The sequence below is a fragment of the Cajanus cajan genome, chromosome 8, assembly GCF_000230855.2.
Source record: "Cajanus cajan strain Asha chromosome 8, NIPB_CcT2T_4, whole genome shotgun sequence".
Taxonomy (NCBI): domain Eukaryota; kingdom Viridiplantae; phylum Streptophyta; class Magnoliopsida; order Fabales; family Fabaceae; genus Cajanus; species Cajanus cajan.
In genome coordinates this window covers 24,835,124-24,857,686 of record NC_138524.1, presented here as the reverse complement: position 1 = coordinate 24,857,686, position 22,563 = coordinate 24,835,124, and the positions used below count along the sequence as shown (strand labels likewise).

The window sequence follows — 22,563 nt, the reverse complement described above, 5'->3', positions numbered from 1 at the left end:
TAATTTTTAAAAGTATTATGTGTACCTGTCTAAGGATACACTCGTAATCTTCTAGTAACTGGAGGGCTGAATGAGAGCTTCAGGTTGATGCTTCAGAGGGGGGAGGTACCTGCAAAAGGCACTCCGACGCTTAAGTCAGGACAAGCACAATTCTCAAGAGTAATAAATGAACAGTGACATACCTCGTTACGTGTGACTTATTTATACTACCTGTCATGGGCCTAAACGTGGTGGGCCTTCTCTGACATTTACCAAATTAGGTAATACGATGTTAATCGGCTGGTTATGCCTTAATTACGTGTTCTCCCTTGTTAATCATGATCGTCATCCTGATTATTCCGACTCTGTTGATCTTTGGCCGAGCCGATATGGAATGGCCGAGACATCCTCTTCATCTTCGGCTTTTGGCCGAGCCGATAGGGAAAGGGTACGGTTCTCGGTCTCTTGCCGAGTCGAAGTGGTGTCCGAGCTGCGTCAATATCTGATAGGACATGACGTGCCGGTCCACGTGGCCGATAGGACCCTTTCGATACACAAGCCCCCCAGCCTTGAGGAGTGAAACGACGTAAAGGGTAAGTATGATGTTGTAGTTGTGGCGGTTGAGTTCGTAGCCGTTAGGCATTGATAATGGGAACGTGAAGGGTTTGTAACCGTTCGGCATTGATAGTGGGAACGTTAAGGGTTATAACCGTTGGGTTGATAACCGTTGGACATTAATGATGGGGGATTTGAAAAGTTGTGGCTTGTGAACCGTTGGATCAGGTTGATCTAACGGTTCATAGGGGTGTGGCGGTTGGCATGCGTCCCTTGAGGACGCTATAAATAGAGGTGGTGGGGACCAATTCGCCACGTTTACTCATTCTAGTTTCCTTTGCTCCGAGCCGACGCGAAGATCATCCTTCACCACCAACTACCAACCTAGACCGACTTCACTTAAAGGTACGTTTCCCATGGCTGATTTTGACAGGGATGTGGATGATAGGGTTTCACAAGTTGGCTCCTCCGGAGATAACGGGAGTGCATCTGCCGATATGGGCTCGCGTGAGTCTCTGGACTAGCGTGATGTTTCGGCTTCGGCATCGAATAGATCGGCTAGTGTTGAAATCGTTGAGGGGTTTGAACATTCGCAAAGTGTGGAAGAGGCTTCTTCTCTTGAAATGATTGAAGGTCGGTCGAGTACTCGTAAAGTCAGCTCAGCCTCTTGCCACTTCGGCCCTATAGAAGTTCCCGGCTATAGGTGGGTGCACGGAGAGGTGGGTAGCGCATTTTCTCGCTACATTGATAAGAGTTCGATTGCATTGCTGTTCAACGCCGAGAATTTTGTCACACTTCCGGAGGATGAGGTGCCGTCCGGTTTCTTCTTCGAGCTGTGCCGAAATGATGGATCATGGGATTCTGATTTTTTCTTTCTTGGCCGAGAGAAGTGTAAATACAACTTCTTTTTTGTATATGACTATCTGTTTGGGGATTTGGGGGTTGCTCTCCCTTTTGATAAGTTTTTCGCGGGCGTACTTCGGTTGCTTAACGTCGCGCCGACACAACTTCATCCTAACAGTTGGGCCGCGATGCAGGGGTTTCGGCAATTGTGTATAGCACTTCGCATCAAGCCGACTCCCCACCTGTTCCTGTATTACTATGCCTCTCGGCCAACAAAGAAGGCGAAGTGGCTATCTTTGTTCCAAGCGGAACATTGTTTACTTCAGCCATTTACTACGTCCTACAAAGGATTTAAAGTAGGATTCTTCAAGGTGATGATCCGGCCCAGCACCGGTAACAAATACTTTTTTGATGACAAGGGGAAAGCATTATTTCCTTTGTACTGGACTCGGATGCCGAGGAAGTATGACGTGGTGTCCAAGTCTAAGATGTCTCCTGAGGAGCGAGCTGATTTGGCCGTGTTAGAGAAGCTGCCTCGGCCCTTGCCGTGCCGAGAATTAGTTTGGCTTATGAAATCGCCGCGACCGATTGACACTTTAATTGGTATAGCATCTTTCTTATGTTTAAATTCATGTGTCGTCATTGATTTTGACTAATTTTTGTGCAGGTATCATGACGAGCTGCGGGAGTGATGACTTGGACATCTGCAATTTGATCTGGGGCCGAGCTGCTACGTCGGTGCCGACTGTGCAAGGGGAGAATCGGGCTCTGGTCTGAGAGACGGACCGACCCTAGCCACAGCCGAAGGGAAAGAATACCCAGGACGCTCACAAGGCGAGGGTTGTTAAGAGAAAAGCCTACGAGGCAAGGGCCGAGGCCGAAGCTCGGAAGCAGAAACAGTAGAGGTTGCCGATACTCGTGGCTTCTCAGGGGTTGGTGAGTCCAAGTTTCTTGGCCTCTAATGTGAGTGCTCTGGATTATCTGAGCCAAGACCTGACTTCGGAGTTGGGGCAGACGATGTTGGGACAGATGAGCACGACCCATAAGTGGACCTTCTTCTGCGAGTTCCAAGCTCGGTCCTTGGCTTTGGCTCAAAGCATTATGATGCAGCGAGTGCCGAGACCGAGGATCTTCGCCGACAGCTTTCTGAATCGGAAAAGTCCGTGCAAGAAGCTTTTGCTGCTTTGTCGGAGGCGCAAGCTACCAGCAAAAAATTGGAGGCCGAGATGGATCGCCGGGGCCGCATTAATGATGACCTGGCATTGAAAGTGCAGCATTTGGAAAATTCTTTGAAGGTCGAGGCCGAGAGATCGGCCAAGCTGGCGGGAGAATTGGAGGCCGAGAAGAAGTGTTTCGGCGCATATATAGAGAGGGCTAGGAGCAAGGTTCTCTCTCAACACGAGGCCGGCTTCGCGCAAGCGGCACGGCAGACCCGACATTTTGGAAGCCTTTCTTCGGACTTCCAGTTTGATATGTCGATGGATTTCTATCGGGGGAGTATGTCAATTTGACGCAAATCCCCCCGAATGAACAACCGGACGCTGAAGCTCCTGTTCACCACCAGGCCGGACCTAATAATGAAGAACAGGTGAATGAGGGAGTTGCCGAGCAGGAAGCACCGGCCCAAAACTATCCTTAGACTACTTTTTTCTCCTAATACATACTCATTTCTCTTAACCAAATAGAGTGCAAGCCCTATATTACTTTTCTCCCCAAATTAATTGGATTTTCTCTCCTAACCAATTAGAGTGCATATTTTTTTAAAGAATTTATAATTAATTTATTCCTCCAAATTAAGAGAACCTAAAACAATTAGGTGACGATATTTTAATATAAAATAATTAATATATGAAACCCAATGAATTATATCTTATATATATAAAAGGACAAATCATTGTTCTAATTTGAGTCTTATAAATAGGAATAAAAATAATATTATTATTTTTATTAGTATTTAAATATTTAATACTTAAATTAAATAAATTGTATATTCGAACAATGATGAAATCAAGTCTCTTGAGATCTCAAATTTGAATTAGCTGAATAAAGGATAAGTGAATAGGAGGATAAATCCCAATAATATAATTATTAAAAAAAATCAATACTTCAAGCCTATCTTTTATTACATTTTCATTAACTAATGTAGTTTAAAAATAATAAGCATCATATGGGTTATTTATTTGTGAACTTAAGGTATCTACTGAAAGGAAAGTTTTATCTTACAATACTTTATGGTATTAAATGTTGGATTTTAAATAGTCCAGAAGAAAAATAAGGTTTTGGATAACATAAAAAGATTTTTTAACAAGTACTTAACGCAACTGTACACAAAGATCTAATAAGTATTTTTCTGAATTCATTCACTGCATTTGCATCCAACAATCAAGTCCTTGACGACTTCTCTCATTGTTGGTCTCTCACTTGGATGCTTCTCAATACATCTCAATGCCACCAAAAGTACTTGTTCAACTTGCTTCCTCACCTCTGAAGCCAAAAATTCCTCTGCAAGGCTCGAATCAACAATTCCATTAATGCTTCTTGTGTTTTCCCACATTGATTTAACCCACCCCACAAGATCTGTCTCTTCCATAAATGAAGGATCATCTAGCACCATCTTTCTGCTTATCAGCTCTAGCAAAACCACTCCATAACTATACACATCAGACTTCCTACTCATCACTGTTGAATAAGCATTCTCTGAAACATATCAAAGTAAAAATGTGTTATTCCATACAAGAATTTATATTTAAAAAAGAAAAAAAAAATTATAGTATAAATAATGAACTAAGATTTTGAGTAAACTTCTCCATAACTACTTCTAAAAGAGAAAAATATGAAGGAAAAATTAATTAAACTTATCTATAAGCTAAAATTAACTTATACACAAGATAATTTGTAAAAGTTCTCTCTTATTAACTTTTTAAAATTTTATGCATAATCTAATTTTAGCTTAAGGAGAAGTTTATTTAAATTTTTCTTCATACTTTTTTTTTCTAGTAGAAGTGTTTAAGAAGTAGTTTATGTCCTAAAAGACTAGAGCTAGAAGAGTTACCTGGAGCAATGTACCCAACTGTACCAGGAACAGATAAAGATTGCAATGAAGTATGTGAATGGTCTAGAAGTGTGGCAATGCCAAAATCAGCAATATGAGGCTCCATATCAGAATCCAAAAGTATATTCTTTGGTTTAATGTCTCTGTGCACTATGAAAGGATCAGAATCGTGATGGAGATATTCAAGTCCGTGTGCAATTCCAATAGCAATCTTATAGCGGACACTCCACTCTAAAGATGGTGGTGGATACTTCTCATGCAAAACATCATGGAGACTTCCATTTTCCATGTACTTGTATAGAATTAGACCACAGTCCTTTCTTAACCAAAACTTTTTTATTGTTAACAAATTTCGATGCTTAATCTTCCCAGCGGTTTCAATCTCTCTGCTCATGCTTGTGATTTGACCTTTGTTATCCGCAAAGGGGACTTTCTTTATGGCAAAAACTTCGTCTGAACTGAACTCAACTTTGTAGATAACTCCATGTGCTCCTCTTCCAATGATATGCCTATCATTTAGGTTCTCTGTAACGTTCATCACTTTTTTGAGGAAAGATGAATTTTGTTTAGGGAAAATCTTGACATCTTGCTTGTAGTGTAGAACATAAACAAGACCAAGTAACAGAAATGTTACAACTAGTGTGGATCCAAGTGCTATCATCACAACTTTAACTTTACTCAGCCCCTTTGGATGTGTGGAATTGTTCTCATCACATGGCTTCAAGGTGTTATTTTTGGAACATTTAAGCCCATATAATGGAAAACATCTAACACATAAGCCAGGATTGGCCAAGAATGATGATGGAGAAGAATTGAGCAAGTTCACTAGTCTGTCTGGAAGAGGACCATAAAAGGAATTGTATGAAATATTGAGTGCAACCAATGAAGAGAGATCTTCAAGAACATCAATTTTTCCAGTCAGATTGTTAAGAGAAATATCCAGGCTTTGCAGCAATTTCAGTTTCCCAATCTCTGGAGGAATTTCACCTGTCAACTCATTAGCACTTAGATTTAATCCATAAAAAAGATTCTGAAAATCACCAATTGTTCTAGGAATTTGGCCTCCAAAATTGTTTCCCCCAAGATGTAGATCAGAAAGGTACTTAAATTCTGATAAGAAAGTTGGGATACCACCAGTGAAACGATTTTCTCTTAAATTCAATGTAACTAACCTTGTCCAATTTCTCAAACTTGATGGCAATGAGCCATTGAGAGAATTGAATCCAGCATCAAACACTGCCATTTTGTGACAATTTGACAGCTCAGGTGGCAAAGGACCTTCCAACTTGTTGTGAGAAAGGTTCAGCCTCTGAAGAATCACAAGGCTCCCTAGCTCAGACGGTATGTGCCCTGAAAATTTGTTGTTGGACAAATCAACATCAGTAAGATTTGTGAACTTTCCCAAACTTGATGGAATTGGTCCACTGATCTTGTTCTCACTGATGTTCATGTAGGAGAGACTGCTAGTGCTTTCAAAATCAGGTAGAGTTCCTGCTAAGTTATTAACATCAAGACGTAACCTAGTAAGAGTTGTACATTTCCCTATGTCAATAGGTATGCCACCTTGAAATTGATTTGAAACTAGGAGTAACCTATCTAATTGTTGTCCAAAGCAAAGATTAGGTGGTATGGTGCCAGTGAAGTGATTATATGAGACATCAAACAGCACTAAACTGGTATTGATTCCTAAGTTTTGAGGAATAACCCCAGTAAATTGGTTGTTATACAATGTGATATTTTTCAGTTGTTTGAGTTCTGTCAATTCCAAAGGTAGTTCCCCAGAAAGGTTATTGTAATGCACATTCACATTCTCAAGGCTAGAAATTTTCCAAAGACTCAGTGGAATTCCACCTCTCAAATGGTTGTTATTCAATCTAAGATCTTGCAATTTACTTAGCTTTCCTAATTCACTTGGAATCTCTCCCTCAAGTTCATTTTCATTTAACCCCAACACATTTAAGGACCTACAATTACCAAGTTCCAAAGGTATTTGTCCAGACAAATGATTGGTGTCAAGGCGAAGAACAGAAAGTTCACTTAGTTGACCCAAGGATGATGGGATTCTACCTCCTAAATTATTGTTGGGAGCATAAAATTCTGTTAATCCACTGCAATTTCCCAAACTTGAAGGTATGACCCCACTAAATTTATTGAATGACAAGTCCAAATAATATAAACCTTTGCATCTGGCAGAACCAAATAATGGAATAGTACCCTCAAGTCTATTATTTTGGACACCTATCTTAACAACACTTTTGAGATTGGTAAGACTTTCAGGTAGAACTCCATGCAATTGGTTTTCTTCCAAATACAACTGCACTAAGTTACTGCAGTTTCCAATGGACGGGGGGATTCTTCCTGACAACTGATTATTATCTAGATACAGGCTCAAAATTTTTGTCCCGTTTCCAACATTCATTGGAATGGGGCCAGACAAATGGTTTTGGTTCAAGAGAAGATCTTCCAAGTGTTGAAGTTGAAACAAGAACTCAGGAATTTGACCAGTTAGCATATTGTACATAAAGCCAAAAGACACTAAATTCAGCAAGTTTCTCAAACTATCCGGTATTTCTCCAGCAATATTGTTATAAGAAAGGTCTACATATTGAAGCAGACTACAATTTCCTAACTCAGGAGGTATTTTCCCTGAGAGATTGTTAGAGGACAAGTCAAGTGTTTGCAAGTGACTCAAGTGTGCTATTTCAGGTCCTAATAGACCTGAAATTGAGTATCCAGAGAGGTTAAGAAAGACTGCATTGTGGTTATTATCGCAATGAATTCCTATCCAAGAGCATGGAGTAGAATCAGAAGCATTCCAACTCATGTCTATGGATGGAGGCACAAATGTCCAATGCCTCATGAGTGATAGTAGAGCCACCCCTTCAGTGTTCAATGCATTAATAGCATATAACAAGGAAGATAAGAAAACCATGAACAGGCCAAGCCTCATCATGGTGTGTTTTTAGCACAAACTCAAGCTAACTAAAGAGAAATTGATAACTCAAAGAGAAAATGTACCTATCTTCTGCTTTTATTAGTTAACAAAAGTAGGAATGAGATGGATACAGAATTGATGATTGAATGAAGGACAGTGTTGTGTGTCAATGAAATTATGTTAGTTGCTCACTGTCTCTATATAGTAGGTAGTATTATGACAACTGTTGGGTAGGTATTGGTTTAATTTAGTACATCTTAGGGCTTACAAACAACATAAAAACCTTCATTAATATGTACTCAATTTTAATATAACATTATGGTCTATTTCAACGAACATGTCCGATTTAAATATTACTTCAATACAAACATGCGGTAGTTATGAACAAGAATTTGACTTGAGATTAAAATTTAAACTTATTAGCTGTCGAAAGATAGATGGAAAGTGATTTTGAGTAAGCACTTGGGTAATTTCGATTAGAAAATACCTTGATATATAACAAATAAATAAAATAAAATTCATTAATGCCTGACCTATTTAAGCTAATATTTTAATTTCCAAGAAAATTTATTCTTTTTTCTTTTGTAAGAAAATAAAATTCATTAAGAATACAAAGCATGCATTTAGAAAACCATGAAGAAATGACGTATATTAACCGAAAGCTTTCCCATTTAGATAATGATAAATCTAGTGACATTTTACATTTAAAAACAATGGTTGCTTTCGGATACGTAATTAAGAATGGACATAATACATATAATAGAAGAATTCGGAAAATGTGTACCAATCCCAAAGTTATTATACTAGATTGATGAATAATGTAACTAGACAAGTTGGTATAGTAATCTCAATGTTCAGGTAATAGTTAAACCAATATCCCACAAACTAACAAATCAATTTTCCAAGTCTAAGTTTTAAACCATTAAGTAGTCCATCTATGTATATAAACAACTAAAAACGGGAGGAATTGGTAAACAAGGACAGGTAGAGCTATTATTTTTCCCTTTTTTTAAAAAAAAAAACCTTAAAGAATAATTCCTTTTTATTTTTCGAGGCTCAAATAATTAATAATAACTAATTGTTATATTCTATTATTGATCGATTGTCTTGATATTTTTTAAATGTTTACATAAAAATATTAAAACACTTTTGGGTTCCTTGCTTAATATTCAATATTTATGTGTTATTTAATATTTTTAATTTAAAATAATTAAAAAGAGGAGAAAATTTCTTTAAATAATAGGTTAAATATTTTTACATTGGCTATATATAGGGTTGTATTTTGTGTTGGTTCTCTAAATATTCTTATTTTGGTTCTTATAATTTTACTTTTTTCACTTTAGTCTATGTTAGCCGGCCTCTAAAAAATTGTAAACATTTTATATAAGACCCTCTGATGTCAGTAGACTTTAATTTTGTTCTCTATTGTTCAAGAAACATCAACTCTATTTTAATTTCAAGCTTCATTAGTCACATTATCACTTAAGAAAACAAAGACCAAATTGAAATGAAAAATAAATAAATTAAAGATCAAACAAGCGTGAATTCTTGACACAACAATGACAATTTCTAGTGAATGGTGCAAAGAGTGGAACACGACGAGAAAACAAAAGTGGTAGAAGGGAAATTTAGTGGCAACCACATAGAAACTCCCACACTCACGTTAAAATCTAATAAATCACCATTGTGGCATGTTTCTTGGAGAGCTTGGGGGAATCAAACTGCTTCATTTATATGTTATTTTTGTTCAAATCTCATTTTTTCTCCCAAAGTTTACACATATATGAAGGCTTAGGAAAGTAAAATAAAATAAACATTTTTCAGAAATTTTGAAGAAAAAAAAGATTATAACTCTTCTACTCAAGCAGCATGTGGTTATGTGTCACTTAGCACAACTATGCTTGATTTTGCAAGGCCAAAACCATCTTAAGGATTGGGCATGCCAATTCTAAGTTGAGTACGTTTGGGCTAATTAAAGTGAGCACAACCATGCTAAATTAATTACAACCATGTTTGTCTTTGGAGATTTTTGCTTTGGATTGAGAGCACCTCCTACTAAGCGAAACATGACTGTACTTCTTTGTTGTATCCTAATTCCCATTTGGGCCTATAAAAGGATGAGATAAAAGAAATTTAGACATCTTTTAATCATTTTGCTTCGAAGACACAAGAGAGACATTGAAAAAGCCTTCAAGAGTATGGAAGGTTCGTGGATTGGAAGGAGATCCTCACATGTAGCATGAGTTCTTAATTACTTCACTTGCATCTATTATTAGTTGTCTTTGTTAATCTGATGGATAACTAGATACAATAGCCAGGGTTATGTTGTAGCTAGGGGTGAGCATTAAACCGACACCCGAACCGAACCCGAAAAACCCAAAAAAAAATATTGTTTTTGGGTGGGTTAGGGCGGGTTTTATGGGTAAATCGGGTTAAAATTTTGATTTTATACGGGTTATATTGGGCGGGTTCGGTTTTGAATTTTTAAATCCGCTAAAAACCGAACCCAACCGAAAATGAGATAAGTTTAAATTTTTATTACTTTTGTATAACTAAACAACAATGGTCCAAATTTAAAAGTCTTTATTTCAACTATAATATAGCCATCAATTTGTAACTTATTTTTTTCCTTTTTCTCATAACTTAGATATTTATTTTGTCTTCTCCTTCCTCATTAAACTTCTCAACACACTAGTCCATTTTTAGAGTTATCTTTTTGCTTCTTTCTTTGTCTTTCTTTTTCATCTTCTTATCTCCATTTTGAGTACATTTTGTGTGACTGTGATTTCTTATGATTTTGTAATCTAACTTTATATTTCTTTTCCATGTAACAACTATGAATTTTGTTATCTTTTATTTTTGCTTCTTTAGTTTGTAAATGTTTCAACTACGAATCTATTTACACCGTCTATTGTCACCTTCATTCTATTTTTATACACTATTTTAAAAATATTTTTTATCGTTTTAAGTTTCATCTTCGTTAAGATAAATTGGTCTACAAAAAAATTCAAACCCGATTATACCCACCCGCTTAAATCCGAATCCGTTTCAACCCGAACCGCCTCAAATCGAAAGCTCAGTCGGTCGGATATGGGTCACATTTTTTCAAAGTCGGTTTACAACGGGTTGGACATTTTTCACCCGAACCCGACCAAACCCACCCGTTGCTCACCCCTAGTTGTAGCCTATACAAGATAGTAAAATTAGTCCCTCTAAAAATAAAATATGTTGAAATATGTCCTTAATTACACTTTTAAAGGGATTGGCTTAACATTGTTATTATAGTAAATAAGGACTAACCTTAATGGTTTTATTTGTAGAATTTAATAAATAAAAAATTGAAGAACCAAAAATGTATTTAAAGGGACTAAAAGTGTGACACTATTTAACCTCAAAGTGTTTTAATAAAATATAATTATAAAATAGGGAATGTAATAACAAATTAAGCTCGCATATACTTAAGGTAAAAGGATTTACATTGCTTGGTTTGTTGTACAAAACTTCATGTATTTTAATAATAAAATGAGTTTGTGAAAAAGAAAAAACATAAGTATAAAAATTGACTTTTCAAGTGTTTAGACGAAAATTTAAATGGTAAGTCATAGTTGTGACACATGATGTTGCTTCTTTCTTTCTTTCTTTCCTTATCTTTTCTCATTTTTATCTCCTCCATTACTTAAGATGAGTTATATTTATGAGTTTGGGATAACATGAGGATGGTTAGGTTAACGATATGATCAAGGAATTGGTAACCATAAGGAAATAGTTGAGTTAATACTCTACAATTATAGTAGTGATGAATGTTCTTATAATGATTATAATTGAGGTGTTTTAGTAGCTAGGCTTAGGATTATAATTCCTAATATTAATAATTATTCGAGAATGATTAAATGATGGATTGAGTGAGTAATTTAAGATTGATCTTAATTATCAAGACTTGTTAATCGAGGTATACGTGATGGTGACGTGATGTGTTCTTGTCCATGTGATGGTGACATGATATGCTATGTGTGGACCATGTGATGGTTACATGACTTGAAGTTTAAGTCAAGGCTTAGCAATGTTAAATTTATAAGCATTTGTGCCTAACATTGATGTGTTAATTGATATATGTAAGTGACTTGGGCTTGTGATAAAGTTATGTGACGTGTACTTGTGATGATAATGTGTGACATGAGAATAATGAAAAGATGATGATATTGTATGTGAATTACATGACACTACAGAAAAATCAAGTTTTAGCGACCACCAAAATTGGTCGCTATTTAGGTTATTTTAGTCGATGTTACGCTCAGCGACCGAAATAGCGACCGAAAAAATCCGTCGCTAAAACCCTGGTCGCTATTCATAATAGCGATCGAAATTTTTTCCGTCGCAAGTTAGTGACCGAAAAAATCCATCGCTATAATATTGGTCTCCTAACTTCCCCAGACCAATTTTGCGACCGAATTTTTTTGTTGCAATTTTCGTCGCTAATTTTTTTTATTTATTTAATAAAATCATTTTTAAAATCAGTCTCTAAATCAGTCGCAAAAAACTTGAAATAGCTACGAATAAATTCGGTCGCTATTTTGGTCGCTAAAAACTTGAAATAGCTACGAATTATTTCGGTCGCTATTTTGGTCGCTAAAAACTTGAAATAGCTACGAACTATTTCGGTCGCTATTTCAATCACTTAAAACTTGAAATAGCTACAGACTATTTTGGTCGCTATTTCGGTCACAAAAAACTTATATATACTAAAGAGCCAAGCCCATTCGTCAAATAATTGGTTTGGCCAAAGGCTTGAGCAGTACTCATTAAACAACTTATACTAGTCACTTAAAGATGACTTCATGTTTCAGATATATATTATAGCATTTTTTTCATTTAACATACTCTAAGCTATTGTATAATTCAGATAGAAAAATGCAGTTAAATTTAACATACTCTTAAGCTATTATCAAGTAATACAGTTGATTCCAGGTTTGGATAAGAAAGGTAGCAACATAAGGTCATGGTAAATGTTCTAGCATTTAAATTTGTTCATTTGCAATGTTTTGTCAATAATTGCTATTAAGGAAAGGAAAAAACTACATATATGCATGTCGAATGCAATCCAATATATTCCATTCTCAAAATTACACTAAGTCATAATATAAGCATATAATTACCTCAATTTCCTTTGCTGCTTGCTCTCTAGAGATCTTCTGCTTTTGGAGAGAACGTTTCAGAAAACCAATGCAAAGGATTCCCTTTTCAAATGGTAATACAATGAAACAAAAATTCTTAAAGTATTGACTGGGGAAGGTCATATAAAAAAATACAGAGAATGAAAGATTAACCCTAACAGAATATAGGTTGTACATCTATGATAGAACCCCGTCCAAAGGTTTATCACACACACACACACACACACATATATATATATAGTATAAACATCAAATGTTTGTATAATCCCACATAATAAATGATTCTGAAATACACTGAGAAAGAAAATGACCAAATCACTTTTCAATTTCTTTCGTGCATTCCTTCAAACACTCGATAGGCGCAATAAAAATCAAAACTTAGCTATTCCGGATTAAGACGAAAAAGAAGTGAGCTAAAATGAGGAAAACATTGCAATAGCGAAAACAAGAGCTAAAACGTCCTCATTGTGAATGCCAGCGACGAAGAAACCACTGAAACACTTTCCGGATTAAGACGAAAAAGAAGTGAAAGGAAAATGCATTACCTTCACTTTGTCCTTCAACCGCTGAAGCTTGGAGGACACAGAGTGCTTGGGTTGTGAAACCTTATTTTGGTGAAACACGGGTTTAAAATATTTTCGAAAAGTGAAAGGAAGAAAGGCCACTCTAAAATTAAAATACCTTGAGCATTTATTTGTTTTAAATTTTTTTTCTGTGTTTTTGGTATTTTTAAAATATTTTAATATATTTAAATTTATACGTACGGTAAAATACTAATAGGTAAATTAATTCTTTATGAACATTATTTTTAATTTTGGTTTGTGCTTAATTTATTTAAAATAAATAAATAAATAAACATTTATTTTAAAATTTAATTTCACTCGTATAGGATAATCATATTAATTTATTATCAAATTTTTAATTAGTCTCACATCCTATTAACAATTAAAATTAAAAGCATTGGGTTGTTAGATTATAAAAATTAAATCATAATAAATCAAAAGATTATAAAAATTATAATTCAAATCCAGATAAATATTTTGATATTAAATTTATTATATATTAAAATTAATTAAATATTTTTATCAAAGATATTGATACAGATTTTAAATTTTTGTTTACTATGTTTTATAATCAAAAGAAATCCAATATTAAATTACAAGATAATAAAAATTATAACTAAAAAATCATAATAAATTTTCTAATATTAAATTTAGTATATATTAAAATTAATTAAATATTTTTATTAAGAAATTATTACAGATTTTAAATATTTATTTTAAAGTTTTTATTTTATTAAATTAATTGAAAATAAATTATATTTTATCACTTTTTAATAAAGTGCGTGAATGATAATGAATTAACTAAAATTTTAAAATATATTTTAATTAAAAATATTTTTTTATCAATACAGTGACTAAAAATATTATAATAAATAATGAAATTAAATAAATTAAATCTTATCATAGTTATTTTTTAATGATGCTAAATTAAATATTCTAATTATTTTATAATAAATTAAAATGAAATGATAATAAAGTATTTTAACTGATATTTCAAATAAAATACATTAAAATATTATAATCAAAAGAAATTCAGTATTAAATCAAAAGATTGTAAAAATTATAACTAAAATTATAATAAATATTCTGATATTAAATATTTGTATCAAAGAAATTGCTATAGATTTTAGATTTTATTTATTATGTTTTATAATCAAAAGATATCTAATATTAAATCAAAAGATTATAATATTTATAACTCAAATCCAGATAAATATTTTTTATATTAAATTTATTATATATTTAAATTAATTAAATATTTTTATCAAAGATATTGATACAGATTTTAGATTTTATATACTATGTTTTATAATCAAAAGAAATCCAAAATTAAATTACAAGATAATAAAAAATATAACTAAAATCATAATAAATTTTATAATATTAAATTTAGTATATATTAAAATTAATTAAATATTTGTATTTAAGAAATTGTTACCGATTTTAGATATACAGTTTAAAGTTTTTATTTTATTAAATTAATTAAAAATTATTTATATTTTATCATTTTTTAATAAAATGAGTGAATGATAATGAATTAACTAAAATTTTAAAATATATTTTAATTCAAAATAATTTTTTGGTCAATACGGTGGCTAAAAGTATTATAATAAATAATTAAATTAAAAAAATAAATTTTATAATGGTTATTTTTTAATGATGAAAAATTAAATATTATAATTATTTTACAATAAATTAAAATGAAAACAATTTTTATAATCAAAATACACATTTTGCAAACACTTACTTTCTCAAAGTTTAGAAAGTGAGAAATCATAAGCTTTTGTATTATATATATATATATACATTAATTTCAATATTATACTACGAAATCAAAGTGGCATCGTGGTAGCATGGTTGGCCCACAACCCACACGTCCAAGGATCAAGACCTAACTTTGACATTTTAATAAAAAGAGCCACATCAATTGAAATTGTAATAAGAAAAAATAAATAAATTTAGCAACCGATTCAAATTCAATCCCTAAGTTTAAATTATATTTTGCGACCGAAAAAAACTGTCGCTATGAAAATTTGCTTTGTATACAAGATAAAAAGTGTCACAAGTCCAAATCTAAAGTGTAACATTCCAAAAAATTTTATTTTTATGTATTGGAATTATTAGAAAGTTTATCATATTTTTATACGAATTTTACTATTCACGTATACGTATTGTACTATTTACATATACGTATTTTACTATTCATATATACGTATTTTACTATGCAATTGCATAGTAAATGGCTGCTGAAGGGAGCTCACGAGGGAAGCAAGTTTCCATTTATAAATGAATTTGAATATTTTAATGAATAGTGCATAGTAACTTATAATATTATTTTAATGAATAGTAACCTATGCATAGTAACTTCAAAAATTCTATAAATAGGAGCTTAAGGTTTTTGAAAATTCATAATTTTAGAGAGAAGAAATTCTAGAGAAATAAAAAGAGAGAATAAGAGAGGAGGTTCTGCTCTAATTCCGGTCTCGATTTAAGAAAAAGAGGAGGAGGTTCTGCCCAAGTTCCTATTCATCCAGGTACGGGGGAAAAGGGGATTATTTATATGTAGAGTACATGAGGGAATTGGGTAGAGGAATAATTTCTTAAGATCACGTTTAATTTATCTGAATGGAAGGCTGAGCCTCCTATTATTTTGTAATTTAAATGTTCTTGATAAAAGACTAAAATTTACATCTTTGTTATATTTTTATGATTTGGAAAATATAAATGGATTCCTAACTAGGAGGCACTGCCACCTTTACTGGAGTTAATTTATATTTTCTTTATTATTATCTATATATATATATGTATTCCTAGTTTTTCACTATATTGTAAGGGTAGTACTTATAAGACTTAATCTGGTATGTATGAGTTTGAATTATCACATTGATTCCATGTTCTATGTATGATTGAGGTTGGATTGAGGGGAAAAGGTTTTGGTTAGGGTTTTCATGATTTCTTCATGATTTCCATGGATTAATGGTTAAAACTTAATTTTATTTCTTAAAATGATGTTTTTTTGATATTGTTTATGTTTTTTTTAATGGTTCAAATTCGTGTAATTTAGATTGGATTCATGATTGGAAGGAATTTTCAAGGTTTTCATGGGTTGCTGGTTGCAGAATGCGCTGGGCGCGCTGAGTGCAAGTCTGGGCGCTGAGCGTGAATATTTTGATTTTGAGGTCTTAATGAAAGTTGTAGCCTTGGATTTTAGCTTTCCAATGGCGTTGGAATCACCCAAAAAGGAGGTCTAGAACTCCAGATATGGATGTTTTAGTGAAGAGGGGTCAAGCTGTCAGCTTTATCTATAGCTGTTGCGGTTTTTATCATTTTTCACAAAGTAGATGATGGAATTAGGACTTGATGTCTTCATGAGAGTTATAGGAAATTTTCTTATCTTTCATATGAAATAAGGATGAGCATGGTAGGAGTAGTATAACCCCTGATACGCTGTTTATAGTTTATACTAATTATTCTATTGATTATTATATTAGTTATTGTTACGTTATTTGATGGATGATATTGATGTGAATTTGAATTATGAGTTGAGATATTGTATGATTATGATTGTGATGTCTCACATTGATGACTAGGATGGCACGACCCCTGGGTAAGTGGTGCTATAGGGAAGGCGTGACCCTAGTATGATGTGGGATGAGTAGGACAGTTAACACCACCACTTATGTCGCTTATGGCAGCCCTGGCATAGGGTTAATTGCAAGAGATTGTATTGATTGTAATGTGATTGTGTTTCCTCACACCAAAATGGCGAGGGACGGCACGGCCCCTGGGTAAGTGATGCTACAGGGAGGGCGTGACCCCTGGTCTGGTGTGGGTTGAGTGAGGCAATTAACCTGTATCACTTGTGTCAGATGTGGCGAGGCCTTGGCATAGTGTTAATTGTTGGATTGGCACGAATGTTGTATGTGAATATGATGAGTAATTGATATATATATATATATATACACTATATAATGAGTTATGATGAAATTATACTGTGATATGATTGAATGTATTTTGCATATAGATAATTTTTCTTTTCTCACCGTATAAATTGTTGATATTTTAGGTGGAGAGGATCCAACTGCAAGTGGTATATAGAATGCCATCCGTTAATTTGGGAAATGCTCTGATAGTGTGACATCGGGGCAAGAGGATCTCTAGGATAGAATATTTGGTATTGTAATAAATGTTATTTTCTTTGAAAAATGTGTAAACTCTTGAATTTTATCTTTCAAGTTTTATTTTTCAGTCAGAACAGTTATGAAGTATTATGTGAACCCTTTTACCAACTTAAAAAGTTTATTTTCCTTATTTTTTTTTTATTATATTTCGATATATGTGTTGGGGTAGTAAGGGTGTCACATAAAGGCTAACCCACTAACCCAATATTTATCTTATTTTATTTATTTATAAAATATTCATGGCTTATATTATAAGCTCAACTAATAAATTAATTATACATATATAAATATTAATTAAATATTTTATTTTATTTATTTTAAAAAAAATAGGATGTTACAGAAAAAGTAACTTTTACTCTAAAAAATTAAAATAGAAAATGAATTTATAAATATAAAATTAACCAAACTTGTATTAAAAAGGAAGTTAAGAAAGAAATTAATCAAGTCTTTTGTTCATGACTAATGATTTAACAAAAGATATCTTAAAAAGATGAGAAACTTACTTTTTGAGTTTGAACAATTGAATATATAGAGTTTTAATAGATTACATTAAGGTAAATATTTGACATCCTTATATACTAACATAAACATATAAATAACGAAGATGAAAAAATGTTTGAAAATATACTTTATTGATTAATCAAAAGTTCGCAAGTCCTCTTAGATAGAGATATTACATAGTAATACATCACCAAAAGAAAACTAAAACAAATGTCTAGTATAGCAATTATAAAACAAAATATAGCATGATGTCCTAAACAAAAAAAAGTTAAGAAAAAAAGCCAACAAAATGGAAATCCTAACTAAGTCCTAAAGTCATATCCTATAAAAGCACAATATCAAACACAATGCATAAGTCTCGTCTTCAACCTCATCATCCATATGATGATCCTCACTTGCAATACATACACAAGAATGTAACACCCCAATTTTCAAAAAGGTTATTATTATTATTATTATTATTATTATTATTATTATTATTATTATTATTATTATTATTATATGGTATTTGGTCATAATTATTTTAATAATTATAGAGGAATATTATTTTGTACGTTTTAAATAATTATTATTTTGGACAATTATTTTGTACGTATTAAATAAGTATTTTTATTAGCATTTTTAAATAAATATTTATATGTTTTAAGAGAAGGTTGATTTTATATGATATTTTGTTATTGAAATTATATTATTATATTTAGGGTCAGAAATATATTATTATTATAGAGAAAAAATATTTTATAATATACATGTATTTATTTTATTTAATTATTTTGAGGAAAATTAGAAGTGGGTTAGAAGAGAAGGAAAATGGGTTGGGTTGACCCAGTCTAATGGATTAATTTTAAGAAAGGAGTCAGGTGGTGTTAACCCTATCTGCCTCATTTGCGTTCTGAAGGGTTAGGGAAAAAAAGAGGAGAAACAAAGAGCTCTAAGAGTACTCAGGAACGATCTTAGATCACACCAAGACCATTCATCTTCTGCTCATCCAAGTACGGGGGAAAATGGAATTATTTATATGTAGAGTTACATGAGGGAACTGGGTAGAGGAAGAGCCCTTAAGATTATGAGTAATTTTATAATTATTTTTGTTTGGAGAATTATTGGTTTTACATGATTCTGTATGAATTTAGGATTATGAATATATATATTATTTGTAAAAATGATGCTCTGGGAGAGAGAACGAAATTATAGAAAAGTGCCTGTAAGCTAGGTTTTGGAAAAATTGGAATATTTCTGTTTGAGAAATTGATGATCCCATTAGATTTTGTATGTGTTGAGAATTAGAAATACATATTTAATTTGTAAAAAAGATAATCTGGGAGGGAGAACGAAACTGTAGAAAGTGCCTGTGTGTTAGGTTTTGGAATAATTGGGAATTTTACTATTTATGTTAAGATTGTATTAAATTGATAATTCCATTGATTATTATATTAATTGGTAAAATTGATGACTTAGATGTGAATTGCTTGAGATATATGAAACCCATTATTTTGGACTTATCTGATGTGTGTATGGAATTGAACAATGAGATGTTGTGTGGAATGTGATTGTGATGTGATTGTGGTTCCTCACACTCATGCTTCAGGGATGAGCGTACCCCTTGATGGTCAAGGATGATACGAACCCTGGGCAGGTGATGCTTCAGGGACGAGCGTACTCCTGGATGATCAGGGATGATACGAACCCTGGGTAGGTGATGCTTCAGGGACGAGCGTACTCCTGGATGATCAGGGATGGTACGAACCCTGGGTAGGTGATGCTTCAGGGAAGAGCGTACTCCTGGATGATCAGGGATGATACGAACCCTGGGTAGGTGATATTTTAGGGACGAGTGTACCATTGGCATAGGGTGGGATGTGTGAGACAATTAATACTTATGTCGGGGGTGGCACGACCTTGGGCAAGAGATGCTATAGGCGTGACCTTGGCATAGGGTTGATTGTAAGATTTGTGATGATTGTTGTGATTGCGAATTGTGACGTGATGATGATGCGCAATTGATAAAGTTATGATACATTGAAATGTTTATGAATATTTTGTTAAGTATCGAGTTATAATGAGATGATATGTTGTGTGTTTGTATGTACTTTACATATAAATGTTTTCTTTTCTCACCGTACAATTTTGTGGATGTTTTAGGTGAGGAAGATCCGGCTGCGAGTGGCATCTAGAATGCCAACAGTTAAATTAGGGGTATGCTCTGATATTGTGACATCGGGGCAGAGGACTTTTAGGAAAGAATTTTTATATGGATTTGGAATTGTAAATATCATTTTGAAAATAATTTGTAAACTTTTGTGTTTCATTTTCTAAATCTTTAATATTCAAGGTTATTAAAGAACGATTTTTGAAGTTTATGTGAACCCTTTTACCAAATTTTAAAGTTTATTTTTCTTAATTTAATTACATTATTATGATGTATGTGTTGGGGTAGTAAGGGTGTCACATTTAGTGGTATCAGAGCAGGTCGATCCAATTGGCCATGAGTTATGAGTCTACTATGCTTGTTTGGTAGATGAATGATGGAATATGTTTTGCTTTATGATGAGGATAATGATGATGATGATGTTTCCCTTGTGTTGTTAGTGTTGTGCTTACACTTATGTTGTTTTCTCAGAATTTGGCTGAAAGACATGATATAGCTTAGTTGAGGCTATTCATGATTGCTTATTTGTTTTGATACTTCTTTCTTACGTAAGAAGTAGTGGTTGAGTGGTATCGCTCGTATTGCGAGCATATGTGCCAGTAGTAGTGGACGAAGCCTTGCTAATCAACTAGAAATTATTGGGACCTTAGATTTGGGTGAGACATTGATTTGTCGAGAGTTTACGGTTAATGGAGTTTCTAGAATCTATAGTTGTAGCGATTGAATCCAAGGAGGTTGTATATGAGAATTGAAGTTTTGGTATCCTTGATGAGAGATTGAAATGTTGGTAATTCCCTTGAGTGTTGGTGTTGGCATGTTTACCGTTTATGGTTTAGGTAGCATGTGAGTTTTATTTTCTAAGTCTGTTGTGCTAAATATGTGAGTTGTTTGGTTTAGGATTGTAGTGGGAAGCTTGAATATGAAGTTGAGGTGTGAGTTTGGAAGGGTTGATGTATTTTTGTGGCCTTAGATATATTGATATACTATTGCTGTTTGGTGTAGAGGATATTTTCGCTGCAGTTTTGTTGTGCCATTATGACTACCATATTGACAGATTTAGATTTTATGATCTTCATAAAAGTTGTAGCCTTAGACGTTATCTTTCCAATGGAATTGGAATCAGGTAAAACGGAGGTCTAGAACTCCAGTTATAGATACTTTGGTGATCAAAGGTCTAGCTGTAAGCGCCGAATATATCTGCTGCGGTTTTTGAAATTTTTAGCTAAGAAGATGATCTTTTAGAATTTTATGTCTTCATAAGAGTTTTAACTTATTCTCTTAGCTTTCTTTTGAGATAGGTTTGAGATCATTTGGATGAGTATAACTCTCTAGGTATCATTTTCTTTGATCATTGTTGAAGGGATATGTATGGTGTCATGATATTTTTGAATCGTTAGACAATGCAAGGATAAAAATTGATTTTTGTCATGATTCTAAGATGTTAGGTGGATTGAGAGGTTGTTTAAGATTGTATGATGTTATGTGGTAAAGTTGGTTCATGTACATACTATATGGAGTAAATGGTGATTGATTCGTACATGCTTAGGAATGATATATATCGATTGTTTGAAGTAGATATTCTAATATGATTTGATATGCATGTATGTTGATATGAGGATAGATGACCTTATGGATCAATTAGCGGGCGTTTAGTAAGGTTGACCTTAACGTGTGCTATCATCAAATTGGAATTGAGAGTGAGGATTTATCCAAGATAGCTTTAGGCTAAGTTATCTAAGTATGAATTTTGGTTGTATAAGAAGAGTTTTCTAGGTCCTGTAATTTTAGTGGGGGTATAATGTAGATCTATCTAAGGTAGAAGTTGTATTTCAGTGGGTGATACCTAACTCAATTAGTGAGGTTAAATGTCTTTTTAGATAAGCTTATTATTATAGGAGAGTTATTGAGGAAATTCTTAAAATAACATTACCTTAGACTAGATTGACGAGAAAGAGGAGTTGCCTTTATGTGGGATAGTGAGTGTGAGAGTAGTTTCCAAACTCTTAAGGAAAGATTGACTAGTGTTAATATTACTGGATTTTAGTAAGCCTTTTATGGTATATAGTAGTGCTTCTACGATAGGTTTGGGCGGAGTGTTGATGCAAGAAGGAATGGTAGTAGCTTATGCTTCTAGGAAATTGAGAAATCACGAGAGGAATTACCTTACCCATGACTTTAAGTTAGCGGTTGTAATATTTATACTAAGATTTGGAGACACTACCTATATGATTCTAAGCTTGAGGTATTTAGTGATCATTAGAGCCTTAAATATCTTTTGACCAAAGGAGATAGTTGGAATTTCTTAAGGACTAGGATTTTAATCTTAGTTGTTATCTAGGTAAAGCCAATGTGGTGATCGATGCTTTGAGTAGGAAACCTTTATATTTGCTTTTCCTTATGATTAGAGAGATGGATCTTTTAGTTCAAATTAGGGATTTAAGCTTGACTTATGAGGTTATCCTTAGTAGTGTGAAACTAGGTATGACTCGAATAACTAGTCGATTGTTAAAGGAAAATTGGAGGAACATAATTTGTTGATTCATTTTGGTGATAAGATATGAGGCTATAGGACAAGATAATGGATAAGTGTTTATCTCGGGTATAGATGAAGTGGTAAGACTTTGAGATCTAGTA

The 22,563-nt window shown here is 33.2% G+C and overlaps 1 protein-coding gene and 1 long non-coding RNA gene across 2 annotated transcripts; one reads left to right on the top strand and one right to left on the bottom strand.

Annotated features, from left to right (window-relative positions):
- Window positions 1-3,409: 3,409 nt before the first annotated feature.
- LOC109788476 (uncharacterized) lies at window positions 3,410-9,651 on the bottom strand. The gene is made up of 2 exons (XM_020347207.3): window positions 4,430-9,651; window positions 3,410-4,074 (listed from the first exon to the last, which is right to left on the bottom strand). The coding sequence occupies exons 1-2, from the start codon at window positions 7,380-7,382 to the stop codon at window positions 3,734-3,736; spliced, it is 3,294 nt and encodes a 1,097-aa protein (XP_020202796.2). The 5' UTR covers window positions 7,383-9,651; the 3' UTR covers window positions 3,410-3,733.
- Window positions 9,652-14,802: 5,151 nt separating this feature from the next.
- Window positions 14,803-16,603, top strand: LOC145950905 (uncharacterized). Its single transcript, XR_014428735.1, has 2 exons — window positions 14,803-15,632; window positions 16,218-16,603. It is a non-coding gene; the product is annotated as an uncharacterized LOC145950905 (long non-coding RNA).
- Window positions 16,604-22,563: the final 5,960 nt, after the last annotated feature.

Coding starts and splice junctions, on each gene's coding strand:
- LOC109788476 (XM_020347207.3), bottom strand. CDS start 7,382: ATGATGAGGCTTGGCCTGTTCATGGTTTTCTTATCTTCCTTGTTATAT. Junction 4,075..4,429: donor AGTTGGGTACATTGCTCCAG/GTAACTCTTCTA, acceptor GATATGTTTCAG/AGAATGCTTATTCAACAGTG.